This window comes from Somniosus microcephalus, chromosome 1, assembly GCF_052327205.1.
Source record: "Somniosus microcephalus isolate GS21.2 chromosome 1, FLI_Smic_1.0, whole genome shotgun sequence".
In the NCBI taxonomy this organism is placed as follows: Eukaryota; Metazoa; Chordata; class Chondrichthyes; order Squaliformes; family Somniosidae; genus Somniosus; species Somniosus microcephalus.
The window spans coordinates 382,499,142-382,519,964 of NC_140987.1; the positions used below are offsets into that span (position 1 = coordinate 382,499,142).

Genomic DNA, 20,823 nt, shown 5'->3' on the forward strand with positions numbered 1-20,823 from the left:
TACACCACCAGCTTCAGGTGAGTACCTTTGCTACTTGCTCAGAAGAGCAGGTTAAAGTCGGACAGGTGGGATCCAGACGGCTTTCCAGCAGATAAGTAACCCAGGGCATTTTAACTGCCCCCCTGCCCAGTTTCCACCGGGCGGGTAGGGTTAAACACCACATCCCCTTTCCCCTGCACCCCCCCTTGTCAATAATAGAACATTTAAGTAAAGTTTCACTGACCTATGTAACCAGAAGCTGTGAGCTGTGAATCTGCTATTCTTCCAGTTTCTAGACCCAGGGGCACTCTGCAGTCTGAAATATGAAGAAAGAAAGAAAGACTTGCATTTATATAGCGCCCTTCACGACCACCGGACGTCTCAAAGCGCTTGACAGCCAATTAAATACTATTTGAAGTGGAGTCACTGTTGTAATGTGGGAAACACGGCAGCCAATTTGCGCACATCATCAGATTTATTACAGTCTAAGCACGGATGCATTGTGGTGTTTCCGTGTCAAATTCATATCTTACTTGCTGTTGAGAAGCGCCGTTATATTCAGAATCTGATTTAAATTAGTTTCTCTGGCTTGTGCCTGGAAATTACCTCACCTGGGTAGGAAGGTTAAAGGTCACTTCCTCCCCAGTTAGGGAGCTGACACAAATTTGGAACAAAAGAGTTGCCTTGAAGACTATGGGAACTCGTCATTTTTTGATGTCAAGAAGTTGTTAGCACACTAAAGCGTTCCTTTAAAAATTGACATTTTAGATTAAAATATCAGTGCCTACTCCTCAGGCACTGTTCAAACCCCACTCCAAACAATCCCAGTGAGTAGGGACCTGAGCTCTAGCTCTGAATCTAGGTTGGCATCCAGCAGGATACTTGTGATCAGGAGGGCGATGCGCTATCAATTACTCATAAAAGACTGAGAGTTAAGAGAGTAACTAAAGGCTTTTATTAACAAAAGAATGAAGGTCTGCCTCGAGTGGTCGACCGGTCCAGAAATACAAAGGGCTGGGGAGCAGTCACCTTTATACTAGGACTTGTGGGAGGAGTCAGCCGAGGCATGTCCAGGCATGTACACAGTGGAATACAAACAGTGGTTTACCACATTCACCCCTTGTTTAAAATTGAGTCCGGCGGGGTGAAGTGTATTAAAAGTTAGTGTATTGGAGTCTCTCCGGAGATCTTGTCTGCCGCTGTGATCGGCGTGGCGACAGCAGGGGTAGTGGAGCTTCCGGCGTCAAGTCCTGCGTGGGCTGTGGCACAGGCGTGTCGTCCTCGTAGATGTCGAGCGGGTCGCGGGGCCCAGGCCTGCCGTCTGCTGGGGCTGGATATCGGATCGTGGGGGGGGGTGGTAGTGAGTAGTGGGTTACTGCGGCCCCCGAGGGTGCAAGGTCTCTTATGGAGACTGTGTCCTCCCGCCCGTCCGGGTATGCAATGTAAGCATACTGGGGGTTGGCGTGGAGGAGGTCGACCCTCTCGACCAGGGGGTCCGTTTTATGGGTCCTCACGTGTCTTCTCAGTAGGACCGGCCCTGGGGACGTCAGCCATGGCGGTAGCGATGTTCCCGATGTGGACTTCCTTGGGAAGACAAACATTTTCTCATGAGGGGTGGCGTTAGTGGCAGTGCAGAGCAGTGACCGAATAGAGTGGAGCGCATCGGGGAGCACATCCTGCCAGCGGGAGGTTGGAAGGCCCCTAGACTTTAAGGCTAGCAGGGCGGCCTTCCAAACTGTCGCATTTTCTCTTTCCACCTGTCCGTTCCCCCGGGGGTTGTAACTGGTGGTCCTGCTTGTGGCAATACCCCTAGTTAGCAGGTACTGACGGAGTTCGTCGCTCATAAACAATGAGCCCCGGTCGCTATGGATATAGCTGGGGAAACCGAACAGGGTGAAGAGGTCGTTCAGACATTTAATGACCGTGGCACTGGTCATGTCCGGGCAGGGGATGGCGAACGGGAAACGGGAGTACTCATCAATAATATTGAGGAAGTACACATTGCGGTCGGAGGAGGGGAGAGGCCCTTTAAAATCAACGCTCAGGCGCTCGAAGGGGCGAGTGGCTTTTATCAGGTGGGCCCTGTCTGGTCTATAAAAGTGCGGTTTGCACTCAACGCAGACTTGGCAGTTCCTGGTCATGGTCCTGACCTCCTCAATAGAGTAAGGCAGGTTGCGGGCCTTGATGAAGTGGAAGAACCTGGTGACCCCCGGGTGGCAGAGGTCATTGTGGAGGGCCCGCAGCCTATCGATCTGCGCGCTGGCGCAGGTGCCACGCGATAGCGCATCCGGGGGTTCATTGAGCTTCCCAGGCCGGTACAAGATCTCGTAATTGTAGGTGGAAAGTTCGATTCTCCACCTCAAGATCTTGTCATTTTTGATTTTGCCCCTCTGCTTGTTGTTAAACATGAAAGCAACTGAACGCTGGTCAGTGAGCAGGGTAAATCGTTTTCCGGCCAGGTAGTGCCTCCAATGACGCACAGCCTCCACAATCGCCTGGGCCTCCTTCTCAACAGCGGAGTGTCTGGTCTCCGGGCCTTGGAGGGTTCGTGAAAAGAAGGCCACGGGTCTCCCCGCCTGATTGAGGGTAGCGGCCAGGGCAAAGTCGGACGCGTCGCTTTCCACCTGGGAGGGGATGGATTCGTCCACTGCGTGCATGGTGGCTTTGGCAATGTCCTCCTTGATACGGTGGAAGGCTAAGCGGGCCTCTGCCGTCAAGGGAAAAGAGGTGGACTTGATCAGCAGACGGGCCTTGTCCGCATAGTAGGGGACCCACTGGGCGCAATAGGAGAAAAACCCGAGGCACCTCTTCAGGGCCTTGAGGCAGTGGGGCAGTGGGAGTTCCATAAGGGGATGCATCCGGTCGGGGTCGGGGCCGATGACTCCGTGTTCCACAACACAGCCAAGGATGGCGAGGCGGTTTGTGCGGAATATGCACTTCTCCTTGTTATATGTCAGGTTCAGGAGTTGGGCGGTGCGGAGGAATTTTTCGAGGTTTGCGTCATGGTCCTGCAAGTCACGGCCGCAGATGGTCACATTGTCCAGATATGGGAAAGTGGCCTGCAACGCATTTTGATCTACCATCCGGTCCATCTCCCTTTGGAAGACGGAGACCCCGTTGGTGACGCCAAAGGGAACCCTAAGGAAGTGATAGAGGCGGCCGTTTGCCTCAAAGGCAGTATACTGGCGGTCCTCAGGACGGATAGGGAGCTGGTGGTACGCTGATTTCAGGTCAATGGTCGAGAAGACGCGGTACTGCGCGATCTGGTTGACCATATCAGCTATGCGGGGGAGTGGGTAGGCGTCCAGCAGGGTGTAGCGATTTATTGTCTGGCTGTAGTCGATGACCAGGCGCTGCTTCTCGCCGGTCTTAACGACCACAACCTGGGCTCGCCAGGGGCTGGTGCTGCCCTCAATAATCCCTTCCTTCAGGAGCCGCTCCACTTCGGTTTTAATGAAAGCCCTGTCCCCGGCACTGTATCGCCTGCTCTTTGTGGCGATGGGCTTACAGTCGGGGGTGAGGTTAGCAAACAGTGGGGGGGGGGGTGACTCTGAGTGTGGAGAGGTTGCACCTGGTGCGCGGCGGGCAATTTGGAAGCTGCTGGCTGCGGACTGTGAGTGGGGGTAGGGGTCCACCGTACGCCATCGTAACACTTTTAAGGTGGCACTGAAAATCTAACCCCAGCAGGACGGCAGCGCAGAGGTCGGGCAGGACCAGAAGTTTAAAATGATCGTACACAGTCCCGTCTACTACGAGTGTCACCACGCAGTAGCTGCCGATGTCCGCCGACTGGGACTCGGAGGCCATAGAAATCCGCTGGTGCGCAGGCAGGACTGGGAGAGAGCAACGCCGCACCGTGTCGGGGTGGAAAAAGCTCTCCGTGCTCCCAGAGTCAAAAAAGCAGATTGTATCGTGACCATTTACCTTAATGTCCATTGTGGAACTGGCCAGCTGGTGCGGTCTCGCTTGGTCCAGTGTAACGGATGCCAGCGTAGGGGTCGGTGTGTCGCTGCGGGTATCAGATGAGGCGGTGTTGGGGGCCTGCTGCGTTCCGGCTGTCGTCCAAGATGGCGGCGTCCATGATCCCCATGTGGCTGGAGGCGTCCAAAATGGCTGCTGTACCGGTGGTTCGCACATGGCCGGGGAGGCCCAAGATGGCGGCCCGCATGGCCCACACGCGGCGCTGCTGGGGTTCGGGGTGGCTTTGGCCCTGCAGACGCTAGCGTAGTGTCCCTTCTTCCTGCAGCCCGAGCAGATCGCGTTTTTCGCCGGGCAGCGCGCTCTGGGGTGTTTTGCCTGGCCACAGAAGTAGCATTTCTGGCCTTGGGGCACTGCTGTCTGGCCTTGGGACACTGCTGCGGTAGTTGGGCCGTTGCTGGGGTGTGGCTGGGGTGGCACGGCGCTATGAGGCGGTCCTACCGTGTCCCAGGCTGTCATTCCCCGCGGCGTCCACGGTGCAGAGGAGTAGGCATCCATGCCCCGGTAGGCTGCATCCAATGATAGTGCGAGTTCAGAGGCCTTGTTGAGGTCGAGGTCACTCTGCTCCAACAGTCGCTGTCGGGTGTAATTGGATCTGTGGCCCGCTACAAAAGCGTCCCGGATAATTTCCTCTGTGTACACGGCGGCCTTTACATCCTTACAACCACAGGCCCGGCCAAGCACAGACAGTGCCTGAAGGTATTCCACGGTCAATTCCCCAGGTTGTTGTTTACGACTCCCCAGAAGGTGCCTGGCGTACACTTCGTTCACTGGGCGCGTGTACTGGTCCTTGAGGAGCTTGATAGCGTCCGTGTACGAGGTTGCGTCTTGGATGACTGAGTACACTCGGTGGTTCACTTTGGAGGTCAGGACATCCAGTTTGTCCTCGTCCGATTTGATTGCTGCGGAGGCGGTCAGGAATTTTTCGAAACACTTAAGCCAGTGAGTAAACTTGGTGGATGAGTCCGCCTCCCGATGATCTAAGTCCAGGCATGCTGGTGTGAGGATCTTCTCCATTATAAAAATTTTGTTAATAAAATTGATGCGCTATCAATTACTCATAAAAGACTGAGAGTTAAGAGAGTAACTAAAGGCTTTTATTAACAAAAGAATGAAGGTCTGCCTCGAGTGGTCGACCGGTCCAGAAATACAAAGGGCTGGGGAGCAGTCACCTTTATACTAGGACTTGTGGGAGGAGTCAGCCGAGGCATGTCCAGGCATGTACACAGTGGAATACAAACAGTGGTTTACCACAGAGGGTACCATCATATGGGTTGTGAGAGCCTATAAAATCCTTCCGCTGTATAGGAATAACCACCATATCGGCTGTTGTAACTATGGTTATGTCCAGGGAAGGAGCGTTCATGTTGCAGCCCGTCAGACTGTTACTCAGTCTACGAATCCACTGTTTTCCTTTGTTTACGGTGTCAGTATATTACCAAAGCTCAAAGTGGAAAGGAAGATTACTGTACAGTTCCAGTGTTTACTGCAGCCTGGTGTGCTTTAAAGTGCATGTACTATACCAAAGTTGAGTTGGATTAACTAGTTTCTGAGCAATAAAGTGATTGAATTGAAAACTCAGAATTTCTATGTATTTCAGTGCTGTTATTTCTCTAGTTTCTTTATTATGCTCATTGGAGGTACAGATATTCTACTCATGCCAACGCTGAGGCCTTCTGGAATCTTGGGCCCTTCTGAATACTAGTAAACCGGACAGGTAGCAGGGAGCTTGCCAGTGCTCTGTGCCTTTAACTGGTTGTAACTATTTGAACTCCATCAGTACTTCTGCATACACTTGGGATCCCTATGCCTTAGTTCTGACAACCTGCACCTATCCTCTCTGAACCAAACCGTTTTACTGCAAGGAAGGAGGCCATTTGTCTTTTTATGTCTGAGCTGTGTCTTTGCTAGAGCGTTCCTAAAAGAATCCCACTGCCCTAGTCTCTTTGCATAGCTGTGTATTTTCCTCTGCTTCAAAGGTTTATCTACTTTTTCCTTAAAAGATACAATTGTGTCTGTCTCAACTACTCCCTGTGGCAAAGCAATCCATGTTCTAACAAATCTGTGTAAAGAAATTTCTCCTGTCCTTTCTCCTCACTCTTAGGGCAGGATTTTCATTGAGCCATGGAGGCAGGATTGGAGGCATGTGGGTGGTTTAAATCTTGAAATCGGGGGGCACGAACCCATCCCGCCCCCAACCCACCTCCATGCCAGTTTCAAAGGAGGCGGATACCCGACTTGTGTTGGGACCCGCCTCCACGAGGCGGGAAGGGGATTAGTGCCAATTAACTGCCTGTTAACAGGTAGTTAACAGGCAATTTTTAGCCTAATCCCTATTTTTATCCCTGAAGTGTGGGATTCCCGATGGCTCCAAACCATGCCAAGTTAGCGAGGCGGGCCGTCGGGATGAAGGGCTTGGAGGGGTCGAGATGTTCGGTGTTCAGGTGAGTGATGGGTGCATGAGTGCAGAGGTAAGTGTGTTTGGTGTGTGTAAAGTGTTTAAAGAAGTTTAATTACCTTTACTTACCTTTGCAGCCTTCCTTCTTTCAGGTCTTGGGAGTCCCTCATCTCACCGGCACAGAAAGCAGAATGGCCGCGATCTGTCAAAAACTGCAGCAGTCTGCTTTCAAACAGCTGTGAAACGCTGATATTTCATCTGTCAAGAACTCTTGACAGATGAAATGTCTGTCTGTGACGTCACCTGTTGCCAGGTGGCCCTTAATTGGCCTGCTGGGCGGGCTCAACAAGGTCAATCAAGTGAAAATCACATGGGTTGGCCACAACTCGATGGAGGCGGGGCTACAACCCCGAAAGTTGTAGTCCCACCTCCTACACGCCTCCTCAATGAAAATCCAGCCCACAGTGATTAATGACCCTTCCCCAGCAGTGGAAATAGTCTTTCCCTATTCCCTCTGGGAAAACACTTCATAATTTAAAAAAAAAGTTTAAATTTCCTCTTAGCCTTCTCTTCTCCAGTGGAAATAGACCCAGTATCTCAACTCTGGACTTATGTGAGTTGGGTGTGTCCCTTTGGTGAAAGGTTCTGCAGTCCATATTGAGCTAACACTAACTCTATAGGTGTAGATTTCTCAGTAACATGATTTGGACATTCTTACACTTGGCAATTGGTTTACGTGCATGCTAGACACCCGGCTGACCAAGAAAAAAACCTCAACTCCTCCCTCAGCTTTCCTTTCTCCTACTATCTTCAGTTTTTTTAAAAACCTAAGCTCGGCATCACCTAATTTACTGGATTTCAGAGCCAGGGCCCTTCTTCTTGATTTCTCAATCAAAATCTTGTCCCTGTTCAGATAATTATTCAGGTCTTTTTCCAATGATGTAGCATTATCTACTTTATCTTCATCTATTCCCCATATTCCTGACTAACACAAGAGAATAATACCCACAGGAGCTGTAGACTAGGAAGATGGCACGCATCCCTGCCTGTTGGTGTTCAGCAGTCTCACAGTCCACAAGCCAGTAGCCCACTTTGGCCGGGTACATTTCGATGGTTCCAAATGAGCCTGTGACAATGAGCACATTAAAGGTATTCACATAATTAATAAATATGGAAGCAGAAAACTACAAAAAAAATACATTAAAACTACTGGATAATAATAAGATAATTTTTTTTCTTCCCTCCAGCAAATTCCTCCTCTGTCCTGTTCTCCTGTAGACATTTACTCCTCCCTGGGATATGGGCACCCGTTTCTCTCCAGTACCTTGCCAAAGGGTCATTATTTATGAACAATGTCAGTAGGCTATTCAATCACAAGGGGTAATGCAGCAAAGCGTGATCCTGACCTCCAATGTCCACATCTGCGCACCTTCATCGAGGAGTCACTGAAAAGTGACCAGGAGCAGGAACCCTGGCCAATTTATTTCCCCCTCTAAACCCCAGCCCACGGGCACTGAAAGGCCAATTGTAGCATGCCTTCCACCACCGTTGCTGAAATCAGCTAACTGAACCCGACTGGGGACCAAACACATGACCTTCCTTGTCACTGTTACTGATTATGCAAACCTGCCGAGTCATTGGCGAGTCATTGTCTTTTTAAGACACAAAAAAAAACTGCATGTTCAATATCACAGATTTGGGAAAGCAGATAGAACGTATGGATAGGAAATAGTGTAAATCTCATCACTGCCCCGCCAAAACATTATATTATTCAATATTGTACAATGGGGTCTGACGTATTAGAAGGTGCCAGCGGGTCTATGTTAAGACAGATAGAAGTAAACCGCTTGCTATCTAATCCTACATTTTACAGGAAGAACATTGATGGACGGACATTGCATGTTAGAGGGACAAAGCATTCAGGGATCTCACTCATTAGATGATGACGACATTACAATCTGTATTATAGACAGTTAAGAAATGGTGCCTAATATGTGGTATATCTGTGTGTATTATAGTGAGGGGCATGGGATATATCAGTGTGTACTACAGTAAATGGTGTAGGGTGTATTGGAGATTGCTATGTTATGAAGAGTTTAAGTTTAGAAGTTATATTTTGAAATACCCACCAGGCAATAGTGTATAAACTCCCATCCGGTGCTCTTTGGACCTTCTCATTATAAAAGGTTGACCATGAAAATGCACACTGTAGATACCAGCAGATCCAACCATGTTTATCAGGTACCAGCGGACTAATCGGTTTTGCGCCATTACCAGCCCAGGCAGGGTTTCTGCCACATGCCCATTGATTGCTGCAAGAAAAATCAAAGATAAGACTTAAAGGAATGTTACTGGATGTCTCTAAAGTGCACACTAGACCTCAATGGTTCAGAAAGTTGGACTTTCAACAGCTTATACCATTACTACTCTGCCTTTGGCCAGCAAAATGCTTGCTTGCTGCAGATGAATTGGACCATCTAAGTTTCTTTTCTTCAGGTGAAATGTATGCTCCCAGTTTGTTTACTTAAAAATCAGAGACATTATTTTATTATCTGGCAGACTTTCCAAGATCAGGAGGCGGTGCCCTAAATTGCATCCCACTGACAGGTGCCTACAAAAAAATATTTAACAACACTTATCAGCCCTTTTTTGTAAAGGGGCTGAAATCCTTTGTAATAATTTTAAAAATCTTTGGCGAGTCCAGGACACAACCCTAATCTAGACTCTCAGGTAAGCCCCACTTCTGCCATTTGGCAACATGGTACATCTGTTCTCACCATATTTCTCAGGTGGCTGGAGACACACCGCTCTCTTCTGCTGGTCTTGATTGGGGTGGGTGGAGCCTCTGTACCCACAAGGCCCCGGGGACCACTCTACAAGGCCGAGGCCCGGCCTAAATTCTGACCCTTCAGTTCACTCCCGCTGGAGTTGTGGTAGGACTGTGCCGGAATGCTCATTCACTTTTGGCCCCATGGTTTCTATCAATTCAAGTTAGGAGAGTTTTGGCTTTGAATGTACTTGATTTTGTTTTTTGTCTCACACTTCTTAATCAGAGATTAACACTTTGTTATTGTCTAACTTTAAACCTTAAATTACAATTGGCTGGTAAATCCCTGTGATTTAGAAGTGTGAATAAAACAAACTAAGAAATACGGCAGACCTGCTTTTAATTTAATCCTTTAATTCCAAAAAAAGATGGTTTCAATAGTCCTTTTAAGCTTGGAAATCAAGAGAGTGTGGCGGAGCCACCAAAGGACTCAAAGCGGTTGTACATAATTCCTTTAACAGCAATGTAGTTACTGTCTGTGCCTGTACCTTTAATTACACTGTTTGACTGTACAATGGCAGTTACCTTTACAGCACATGATAACGTCATGCTGTTAGTCACGTGATGCCCCAATGGCGGGAAGAACGTGATGACGTGATGACGTCTCTCTCCTGATCTGGGGATCAGTCCTCGTGGAGCCCTCAAGGAGACTAGACCTGTTATTGATGTGTCCTAGCAGTTTCCAGCTTAAACTCGTTTGTTTTCATTAAAGTTCATTAATTTAATTACCTGAGTCGAACTCAGTCTTTTTGATAGGAACCTCCGTTCCTACATTGGTGACCCCGACTTCTACGAACGATTTTCGTGGAAGATTTGACATGGACACGAACACCGTCATGCTGAAACTGCCACAGTTCTGGGAGCAACAACCAGGCACCTGGTTCACCCAGGCTGAAGCCCAGTTCGCCATTCGGAACATCAACGCGGATCAGACCCGTTATTATTACGTGGTCTCCGCCCTCGACAGCGCAATTGTATCCCGGATCATCAGCCTCATCGGTAGTCCTCCTACTGACAGCAAGTATGATGCAATTAAGGCGTGGATGCTTCAGGTTTTCGGGCTATCAAAGTCGGAGCGTGCTCGCCGGCTCATCACGCTGCCCGGCCTCGGGGACTCCAAACCGTCCGAGCTCATGAGCCAAATGCTCACGCTCTTGGGTGCTGAACCGGAATGTTTCATCTTCCGGGAGCTTTTCCTCTATCAACTGCCTGAACAGGTTCAGGCTGCCCTGGCCAGCTCCGACATAACTGACTGTGCCAAGCTTGCGGCCGAAGCCGATAAGATTTTCACGGTTACCCAGCAGTGCTGCGCAGCCACAAGGCGGCCACCCCCCACAAATGCAGTCCCGGTTTCTCCTACAGCGGGCTGGTGCTCCTACCACACCCGTTTTGGCGCGAAAGCACAATGCTGCCGTTCCCCCTGCAGTTTTTCGCCAAAAAAAACCAAGAAGGCGCAGGCGGCGTCCCTGGTGACGGATGACCAAGTCTAACGGGCGTTCCACGGTAGCGATGGCCGTCGGCTCTACGGGGAAACTCCTCTATATCACCGATTCCCTCTCGGGCCGCCGTTTCCTTTGTGACACCGGGGTGCAGTGTAGCATTCTACCTACGTCGAAACTCGACACGCAGACTGGGAACCTCAGTTTTTCCCTCGTAGCGGCTAATGGCGCTGCTATTCGAACGTTCCGAAAGCGGCGGGTCGAAGTCTGTTTCGGCGGTCAGCGCTTCTTTTGGGATTTCGTCACGGCTACAGTCTCACAGCCTATCCTAGGGGCAGATTTTCTGTGTGCCAACAGCCTGCTAGTCGATGTTCGACACCGCTGGCTGATCAACGCAGCCACCTTCCACTCGATCCCGTGCTTCCACGGTACCTCCGTGGCGCGTTCCATTGCTTGTGCTTTCCCTCCTCCAGATGACTTCACGCGGCTCCTTGGGGAGTTTCCGGAGCTGACAAGGACCACCCTGTCGTAATCGCTCAACCACCCAAACATGGCCGACCGCCCGTTGCCACCGCACCTGATCAACCAAAGCTGCCTGACAACCCGACTGCGCTCGCTGTGCCTGCTCAGCCGCCACCGACTGCCAACGCGTCCACCGGTTGTCAACTTCCTCTACCAGGGTATCGAAGTCGATCGGACAGGCTCATCAGGCCTCCTCCTCGCCTCACCTTTTCTGTTAAAGACAATTCTGGGGGGGGCGCATGTGGCGGAGCCACCAAAGGACTCAGAGCGGTTGTACATAATTCCTTTAACAGCAATGTAGTTACTGTCTATGCCTGTACCTTTAATTACACTGTTTGACTGTACAATGCCAGTTACCTTTACAGCATGTGATGATGTCATGCCGTTAGTCATGTGATGCCCCAATGGCGGGAAGAACGTGATGATGTCATGACGTCACTCTCCTGATCTGGGGATCAGTCCTCGTGGAGCCCTCAAGGAGAATAGACCTGTTATTGATGTGTCCTAGCAGTTTCCAGTTTAAACTCGTTTGTTTTCATTAAAGTTCATTAATTTAATTACCTGAGTCGAACTCAGTCTTTTTGATAGGAACCTCCGTTCCTACAAGAGAATTAAATCAGGGCAGTTGGGTCCTTTGGGGAAATGCTGTGCTGTGGTGAGTAGCTCCACATTGAGGCCAGGCCAAGAATAGACAGGGCGTATCGTAGCCATGGCAGCTAGATTTTAACAATAGGCACATCACAAAACGTAGTGTTAATTGTTTTGAATGCTGTTTTATTGCAAATCTGCACTGTGATAGTACGGAGATATTTCCTCCCCGCTAGCACGTAATGTTCAATACACTCCCTGACTTTCAGGTTTTCCAGGTTATTTAGATATATTTAAGATGAATCTGATCCTACACGAATCACCACCTACATGCTCAGAAAGGAAGGCGGAAGGGAGTTATAAATAAGTGGATGAGTTGCAGAAGTTATTACTCAATCAACTACCTATTTCAGGGACTCCCTTTAGATGCAGTTGAGTGAGGAAGAGATGAGTTATACAATCTGCTCATAATAGTTGAGCCAGGCTGTCACAATGCCATGTGATTGGTCAAAGCAGTAAGAAACCGACTGAGCCTCAGTAAGGTGTTGTGAAGAAAGACATTTTCAACAAACCACCCTAAAGGAATGACAAAAACAGGTTGGAATATTCATTGCCTTTCTAGTATTTTCTATCGCTTATAGCAGGCGTGTTGGCGCTAATGCGATTTGCCCACTATACGCGTTGGACGGTATATCCCCTCCATCTGCAACACACATGATGTTCAGAGGAAAGGACTCAAATATCAACGAAATAGATTTAATGCTAAAATGTTGACAGCTATGCATAAAAAAATAATTTATCAAGATTCAGCTATTCCTGTGCAGAAGTATGTAATGATTTTGGATATTTTAGAATATTCCTTAGGTGGGTGTATTCAGAAAGCTGAAAAATAAATGATGAATGAAATGGCATTGTAAGGTGATCGTACTACAGCGGAGATGAACAATTATCTGCTGGCTACTTTGGACATTAAGGAGGTGTTATTTACTTTGTTATTGCAGTCAGTGCTGAGTAGTGCAAGCTGTAACACCAGTTAGAGATGATTAAGTATACAAGGTAATTAGGAATAGGAGTAGGCCATTCAGCCTCTCAAGCTTGTTCCGCCATTCAATGGGATTATGGCTGATCTGTATCCTAAATCTATTTGCCCACCTTAGCTCCATATCCCTCAATACCCTTGGCTAGCCAAAATCTGTTGCTCTCAGCTTTAAAATTATTAATTGAGCTTACATTTACTGCTTTTTGAGAGAGAATTCCACACTTCTACCACCTTTGGTGTGAAGAAGTGTTTCCTAACTTCTCTCCTGAATGGTCTGGCTCTGATTTTAAGGTTACGTCCCCTTGTTCTAGATTCCCCCACCAGCGGAAAAAGCTTTTCTCTATCAATTCCTTTCAAAATCCTAAAAACCTCAATCAAATCACCCCTTATCTGTTTATATTCCAGGGAATACAAGCCTAGTTTATGTAAGCTCGCCTCATAATTTAACCCTTGGAGTCCTGGTAACATCCGGGTGAATCAGGGCTGTACTCCTTCCAAGAACTGTACACAGTACTCCAGATGTGGTCTAACCAAGGCTTTCTGACGAAGGGTCATCAACCTGAAATGTTAACTCGGTTTCTCTCTCCACAGATGATGCCTGACCTGCTGAGTTTTTCCAGCATTTTCTGTTTTTATTTCAGATTTCCAGCATCCGCGCAGTATTTTGCTTTTCAATTCCATGAGCTTTAATTTCAGCTAACATCAAATCGCACCCTAACGAGGTGCTAATTACTGAGTGAACACCTGTTTCTACATTGTAAGGTTCGAAAATTTCTGCACAACCTCAGAACAGAAGGAAAGTCATTTATTTTAAATGATTTTGGGAACATCACAGAAGAAATCTGTAAAAAGGGATAAAAGTGTGGTTGGGCCAAACAGAAGATTTCAAACAGTTAAATTAAGGAAGAGACTTTTGGACTGTTTTAAAAAGTTATTGGGCAAAAGGGATTTCAAATAAAAATCCCAGGAGGTTTTGCTGGTTTAAAAGACATGTTCAGGCTTGCAAAAGGCTGGGACAAAGGGGAGAAGAGTGGGCCCCCTGAGTTTGGATATTGGACTGTCTAAGGAATGTCCAGGGCCGCCCCAGTTTTACATAAGGACAATGAAGCCTGTTTTCCCGCCGAGAATTCGCAGTGCCAGGTATCGAATAAACAGGACATGTCCCCAGGAATACAAAGGAAGGAACATTAGCCCTACAGATTACCACAAACAAACCACAGTCCAAAATCAATTAAAGAGATTGGCAAACGTTTTGCATTTTTAAACTGGTTTCAAGGCAATCCCGAAACCAGTTAAAGGCCGATTAAGTTTGGATGAGCCATCCCCTAAACTTGTTAAGTTTGGATGGGCCATCCCCGAAGCTCGTTAATGTTTTAAAACACATTAAAAATAACGAGCCCGCCAAATTTAACAAAGAAACCCGAGATTTGGCAGTCAGATAAGCCAGGCCCCAAATTAGTATAATTGAGGCCTGCCTTTTCAGTTAAACAGTTCGTTCGTCAGCTCAGAGGGCAGCCAGTTCGAGTTCAAGTTCAGCCAATCAGCTCCAGAGAGAGATCATCATCGGAGACTCGAAGGAAGAAAGAAGAAACAGAGATCGCGGCTACCAAAGGCCTACAGAAACCAACAACTGCCAATATTACCACCAACCAGGTAACATTGGGCCACCGTGACCAACAAGAAACCAACCGCCGAAAAACTCACGAACCAAAGACTTGTTTCCACTCTACAGGCTAATCTGACTTACCCCTGGGTAAGATTTGGACACAAAAGACCCTAAAACTAGCCCTAACCAAAGAAAATTGGGTACTTACTTGATAGCTCCAACAGCGCAACTAACCGCATCAGCGGACCAACCCAAACTGAAGACCCAACGCAGGTACAGTCTTCTACCACGTCCGAGGTACGGCAGGCCCCATCCGCCACAACTAAAGAGAACCCCGAAATCGCGAACCTCTACATCTGTCAAGAGAGTCGTTTTGGTGAGCATTTCCTGGTCCTCTGGATTCCAGCCTAGCTAGTGTAGTGGGGTTGGGAGGGTAAGGGTTTTTTGTGTATTGTAATTCTCCCTCGCTTATTTCCGAGTGTTCCCCACCCTTTTAAAGTATAAGTTTTATTGTATTGTATATTTTCCTGTCTCAAAATAAAGATCTGAATTCTTTTGACTGACTCAGGTGTCTGTTGCAAGTTTATTACGACCCCCAAATAAGTCCAAAGTCTAGAACAAAAGGGAGTGGGAGCGATTCGAACCGCTCAAAGGAGTCAGAGATGAAGCTGACAAACAACCCCCACACACCACCCCCACACACCACCCCTTACAACATGGAGTATTTAACATGCTGTAAGTGGCAACTTTGTAATTGACTATAATGGAATGGAAATAGATAGTGCTTTTTGACTGATTTAAATGATTGCCCGATTGAAACTGTAGCATTTTCTAACTAAAGATAGCTTGCAGCTTGAGCCTTGGGCCTCGATATCTATTGAGCCAGTTGCTAGAAATTGTGTACTCACTCTGTGGGGAATTACAGGCATGATCCTCTGCCCTAGCACTCAGTGACATTGTCCTGCTCAAGCTAAACATTCTTGGAATCATCCAAAAACTGAAATCAATTGATGGACATTTACCATGAAATTTAATGCTGTTTTGAAATGCAGGATCCTCTGGTTTGACATGACAAGGAGGCTTGCAGAACATTTGGATGTTGTCTTCCAAGTACCAGCTTTTGTTTTCATCAAAAGTCATGAAAAGCAAAGAGAATTCCTGAACCTTCAGGGTGCCACTAGAGATCTTGTGCAGCGTTCCTTTTCTACAGATGATTAAAGGACCAACCAAACCCGTGTGGATGTCTCGTTCCTGATTAGAAGAACAGCACAATGTTACTCTGTAATAGTGCAGCCTGCTCCATGTAACCCTGTGGGCTTACAGCATAATACCTTCTTCTCATTCAGGATTGCTAATGTGAGGCAAGAGATTGTTTAAATGGGGAGCTGAAACCCAGCAGAGTTAAAGTTAGCTCATGAGACTGGAGTTGAAACTTATTTGAAAAATTCCCATAAAGAGCCAAAGATAGGAATAAGCCAGAATGCCAATTCATACTGCATACAACTCAACTCACCAAGAAGCTTTTGCAAACATCAATTTAAAAAAAAATTAATTCATGGGATGTGGACGTTGCTGGCAAGGCCAGCATTTACTGCCCATCCCTATTCTCCCTTGAGAAGGTGGTGGTGAACTGCCTTCTTGAACCGCTGCAGTCCGTGTGGTGAAGGTACTCCCACAGTGCTGTTAGGGAGGGTGTTCCAGGATTTTGACCTGGGTTTTGATAGAGTAGATAGGGAGAAACTGGGGGGGAGGGGGGAACAACACATTCCGTTAGCTGGTGTGTCTGGGCCAGTTAGGGATGTAACATGGAGCATCTCGGGGTGGGCGGCAGAGCGCTCATATGCAACGTTTACATCTACACTCCCATCAATCTCCAATTGTTGATATACAGTATAGGAGGAGGCCATTCGGCCCATCGTGCCTGTGCGGGCTCTTTGGAAGAGCTATCCAATTAGGCTTACTTCCCCTGCTCTTTCCCCATAGCCCTGCAAAATTTTTCCCCTTCAAGTATTTATCTAATTCCCTTTTGAAAGTTACTATTGAATCTGCTTCCACCGCCCTTCCAGGCAGCACATTCCAGATCACAATAACTTGCTGCGTAAAAACAATTCTCATCACCCCTCTGGTTCTTTTGCCAATTATCTTAAATCTGTGTCCTCTGATTACCGATCCTCCTGCCACTGGAAACAGTTTCCCCTCTACCTATAGGTTAAGAGGAGATTTAATGCGACACCGCGATTCAATCTCCCTTTAACCTTCTCTGCTCTAAGGAGAACAATCCCAGCTTCTCCAGTCTCTCCCCGTAACTGAAGTCCCTCATCCCTGGTACCATTCTAGTAAATCTCCTCTGCACCCTCTCCCAGGCCTTGACATCCTTCCTCAACCAACATCAATAAAAAACAGATTATCTGGAGATTATCACATTGCTGCCTGTGGTTGACTTACTGGGTTGACGTCTGAGTAATATGTCCAGGCTCTGCAGTCAAAGTCCTTATCAGTGGGCGCTGATCCCTTTGTTACACGCCAAATGTACACCTTTGTTTTATTTGGATAAACTATATCATCCATCTTTCTAGGCCAGTCTATCAACACCTCCTCTTCATCATATGTATATTCGAGTGGTATCTCACGTGGCACACCATGAGCATGAATGGAGAAAGGCCTGGAGGCCATATTCTTGAACTTTACCTGTATGAATAGAATGGTTTTACACCAAGAAATGGAATAGCCTTCAAAACTACATCTTACTTACCCAGTTGTTTTGTCTCTGTCAGACTAAATGTGTCTCTTCAATCTAAAAAGCCCACTTACTCGCCATTCTGAAGTTTGGGTCCTGTTTTTCCTAAAAGGCATAATCCACAAGCATCTGTTTTCCTGAATTAGCACCTAAATCACAAAATCTTGTAACGCCAGCAATAGCCATGGCAGGATTCTTCTTACTAGGTTATAGTCTCCAAAAACAAAGAGACATCACCTTAAACTCTGTGTACAATTAGTGACTGAAAAATAATATAAATTGAGTCACCTAGTTGTAGCCTCCATTGACCTTAATTGGTCATCATTCAGGTCCTGATGTTGCTTGCTATTAGAAATTGAGAACCACATGAACTTCAGGGTATAATTGTTATTTGGTTTGGGCCTTAATAAGTGAGTATGATTTCTGCCCTCATGTTAACTCAGACCAAAAATACTACTTGTCTTTTGTAATAAACTACCTTGGCTGTCTGTTACTTCATTTCTCACCAAGTCCTGATGTTACAGCAGCAAATACCTGAGCTTTGGAATTAACTGTGTCACTTATAATGTGAGAGTGGGAGGCTGCAGTCCACGACTGGATGTTGTGAAATTTTGGAACTTAGATAACATTTGGAGGATTAGTGCACTTTGCAACAACAAATTTAGCTCAAATCAGAGGAACCAAGCAAACAAGGCAGAGTAATCACACTGGTTGACCATATACACACTAAGCAAAAGTGTAGGTGAGACTGATGCATTTGTGTATCAGGGTACCGGCATCTGTTCAAGTATTTCTACACATGTCTCTGATGTAATATATGCTTAGAGCTGGTTTATGAAAACATTCTTGGTTGGTGGTGCCTAGATTTTTATAAAGGGTTAATCTTATACAAGTTAGTGCTGATGTAATGTTAAGGCTTAGTGCAATGGATGCAGATTTGAGAAACACTTTGCTCAGGTCTTGATCTGAGCTGTGCAAAAACTGGAAAGGCTCTGAGTGAAGGTTGTGGTGCTTTTCAACAGAGGGAAAGGAAAATTGAGAGAAAGATTCATGCCTTGGTGGTCACAGACAGCCTACTAAAGACGGTATCAGCAGTAGCTCGGAGCAAATCATGCATTTTTTCCTTTTCACCTCGAGTGTCAGACCAAATGAACAAAGAATGGAGAAACATTACTGAAAAAAGGAGCAATTTATGCCAAATACCCCTACAAATGTAAGTTAAAAAGTTCAAATTACAAATTCAATTGAAGCTAGCTCTTAATGTGTGGTCACATGTTGAGACCTTTCTAATAATGTTACAAAATAATTTTGTGGAATTGTTAATAATTGATGCTGGCCAGAGTGCTTGGGTTAGAAGAACATTACAGCTTATCAATATTAAACATTAATTCATAGAAAATAATGGAGAACATGTGAACTGTTTAGTTTAAGATTTGTTGGTGACCTATAATTTGTTTCTGCCCTTTATAAGCCCTTTTGTTTCAGTGAGACAAATAATAAAAAATAATCTGGATAGAACTAACAAAAACTTGCACTTATGAAACATCTTAAAAGTAACAAAGCATCTCAAAGTGCTTTGCAAGGTGAAAAGAGTGAGGTGGGGGCAGAAGAATTAGGTTGGTAACTCAGGGCATGGTCAAAGAGGTAGGTTCTGAGAAGGCTTTCCATAGAAGGGAGAGATATAGCAAGCGGAATGAGAGCTTTCCAGAATGTGGAGCCGATATGGCTGAAGACACGGCAACCGAAAGTTTAGTGGAGGGAGCGGGAGATGCAATGGAAGCCCGAGTCCGAAGAGTGGAGGATGCATACAGGAATATAGGGCTGAAAGAGGTTCCAGAGGTAAGGAGGGATGAGGCCATGGAGGGACTTACAAATAGGAGAATGAGGCAATATGGATTGCTGCGTTGACCGAGCCAACCCTGAGAGCTCCAATGGACATGGCAGAGGATGCTAGAATAGAGCAGATGGTAGCTTTGGGATTGTGCAGGAGGGACTCAATGGTGGGGGTGGCAGTGGGTCAGGAAGCCGGCAGAAAAGTAGAGGTAAGTGGGTTGGGGCATGAGGCAATAGGTAGGCGATTGATGACATGGACAAAGAAAATAAGTGATGGACAAGGGGGTCCAGATCATGAGGGAAGATGGCCGGCAAAAGAAGGAAGGAATTGAGGTCCCGCATGGCAGCCAAAATGTAGACACAGAGGTATCCGGATAGGAACTAATTGGACCTCCTGAAGTCCAGTTTAACATAAAACTCAAACCGGAGCCTATGTTAGCCCTGTGATCAATTTGCAAAAGCTCATTTTAAAATCTATATATTTTTTAAAAGTGGGTGACTCACCACAATGATATCATTGACCTCGGCTCTGATGACAGGCCCGAGAATGCCCAAGTGTTCTTCACTTTCTCCACGGACTACAGGATGTTTGAACATGCTGTCCTTATACTGCAGAAACATTGCCTTCTTGAATTTGCTGCCAAGTCTTTGCTCCCTTGATTGTTGCCTCCAGCTGTGTGACATTAGCATCAGTTTAATATAAGAACATAAGAACATAAGAAATAGGAGCAGGAGTAGGCCAATCGGCCCCTCGAGCCTGCTCCGCCATTCAATAAGATCATGGCTGATCTGATCCTAACCGCCAATCCACTATCACAGAACCATCTCCTGCATCTAACAGAATTGGACACACGAAATAGGAGCAGGATCAGGCTACACGGCCCCTGGGCCCACTCCGCTACCCACAGGGCCATGACCGATCCGAACCTAGACTCATGTCCAAATTCCTGCCCGCTCCCCATAACCCTTAATTCCCTTTACTTCTAGGAAACTGTCTATTTCTGTTTTAAATTTATGTAATGATGTAGCTTCTACAGTTTTTTGGGGCAGCATATTCCATGGACCTACCACCCTCTGAGTGAAGTAGTTCCTCCTCATCTCAGTTTTGAAAGAGCAGCCCCTTATTCTAAGACTATGCCCCCTAGTTCTAGTTTCACCCATCATCGGGAACATCTTCCCTGCATCCACCCGATCCAGCCCCTTCACAATCTTATATGTTTCAATAAGATCGCCTCTCATTCTTCTGAACTCCAATGAGTAGAGTCCCAATCTACTCAACCTCTCCTCATATGTCCATCCCCTCATCCCCAGGATTAACCGAGTGAACCTTCTTTGTACTGACTCGAGAGCAAGTATGTCCTTTCTTAAGTATGGACACCAAAACTGTACGCAGTATTCCAGGTGCGGTCTCACCAATACTTTGTACAACTGAAGCAATACCTCCCTATTTTTATATTCTATCCCCCTAGCAATGAAAGCCAACATTCCATTGGCCTTCTTAATCACTTGCTGCACCTGCATACTAACCTTTTGAGTTTTGTGCACCAGGACCCCCAGATCCCTTTGTACTTCAGTACTTTCCAGTTTCTTGCCATTAAGATAATAACTTGCTCTATGATTTTTCCTGCCAAAGTGCATAACCTCACACTTTCCAGTATTGTATTCCATCTGCCAAATCTCTGCCCACTTACTTAGCCTGTCTATGTCCCCTTGAAGGTTTTTTATGTCCTCCTCACTCACTACTTTCCCCCCCATCTTAGTATCATCTGCAAACTTTGATATGTTACACTCGGTCCCCTCCTCCAAATCGTTAATATAGATTGTAAAGAGCTGGGGACCCAGCACTGACCCCTGCGGAACACCACTAGTTACTGATT

General features: G+C 46.8%; 1 protein-coding gene across 1 annotated transcript in view; it reads right to left on the reverse strand.

Annotated features, from left to right (window-relative positions):
• The window catches only part of f8 (coagulation factor VIII, procoagulant component), a 76,379-nt gene that overhangs the window by 17,557 nt on the left and 37,999 nt on the right, over window positions 1-20,823 (reverse strand). Inside the window, exons 14-19 of the mRNA XM_085996457.1 lie at window positions 19,451-19,619; window positions 16,822-17,064; window positions 15,399-15,627; window positions 8,485-8,667; window positions 7,365-7,481; window positions 224-295 (exon numbers count right to left, since the gene is read on the reverse strand). Coding sequence (XP_085852583.1) covers window positions 224-295; window positions 7,365-7,481; window positions 8,485-8,667; window positions 15,399-15,627; window positions 16,822-17,064; window positions 19,451-19,619 — 1,013 coding nt within the window. The remainder of the gene's footprint in view (window positions 1-223; window positions 296-7,364; window positions 7,482-8,484; window positions 8,668-15,398; window positions 15,628-16,821; window positions 17,065-19,450; window positions 19,620-20,823) is intronic.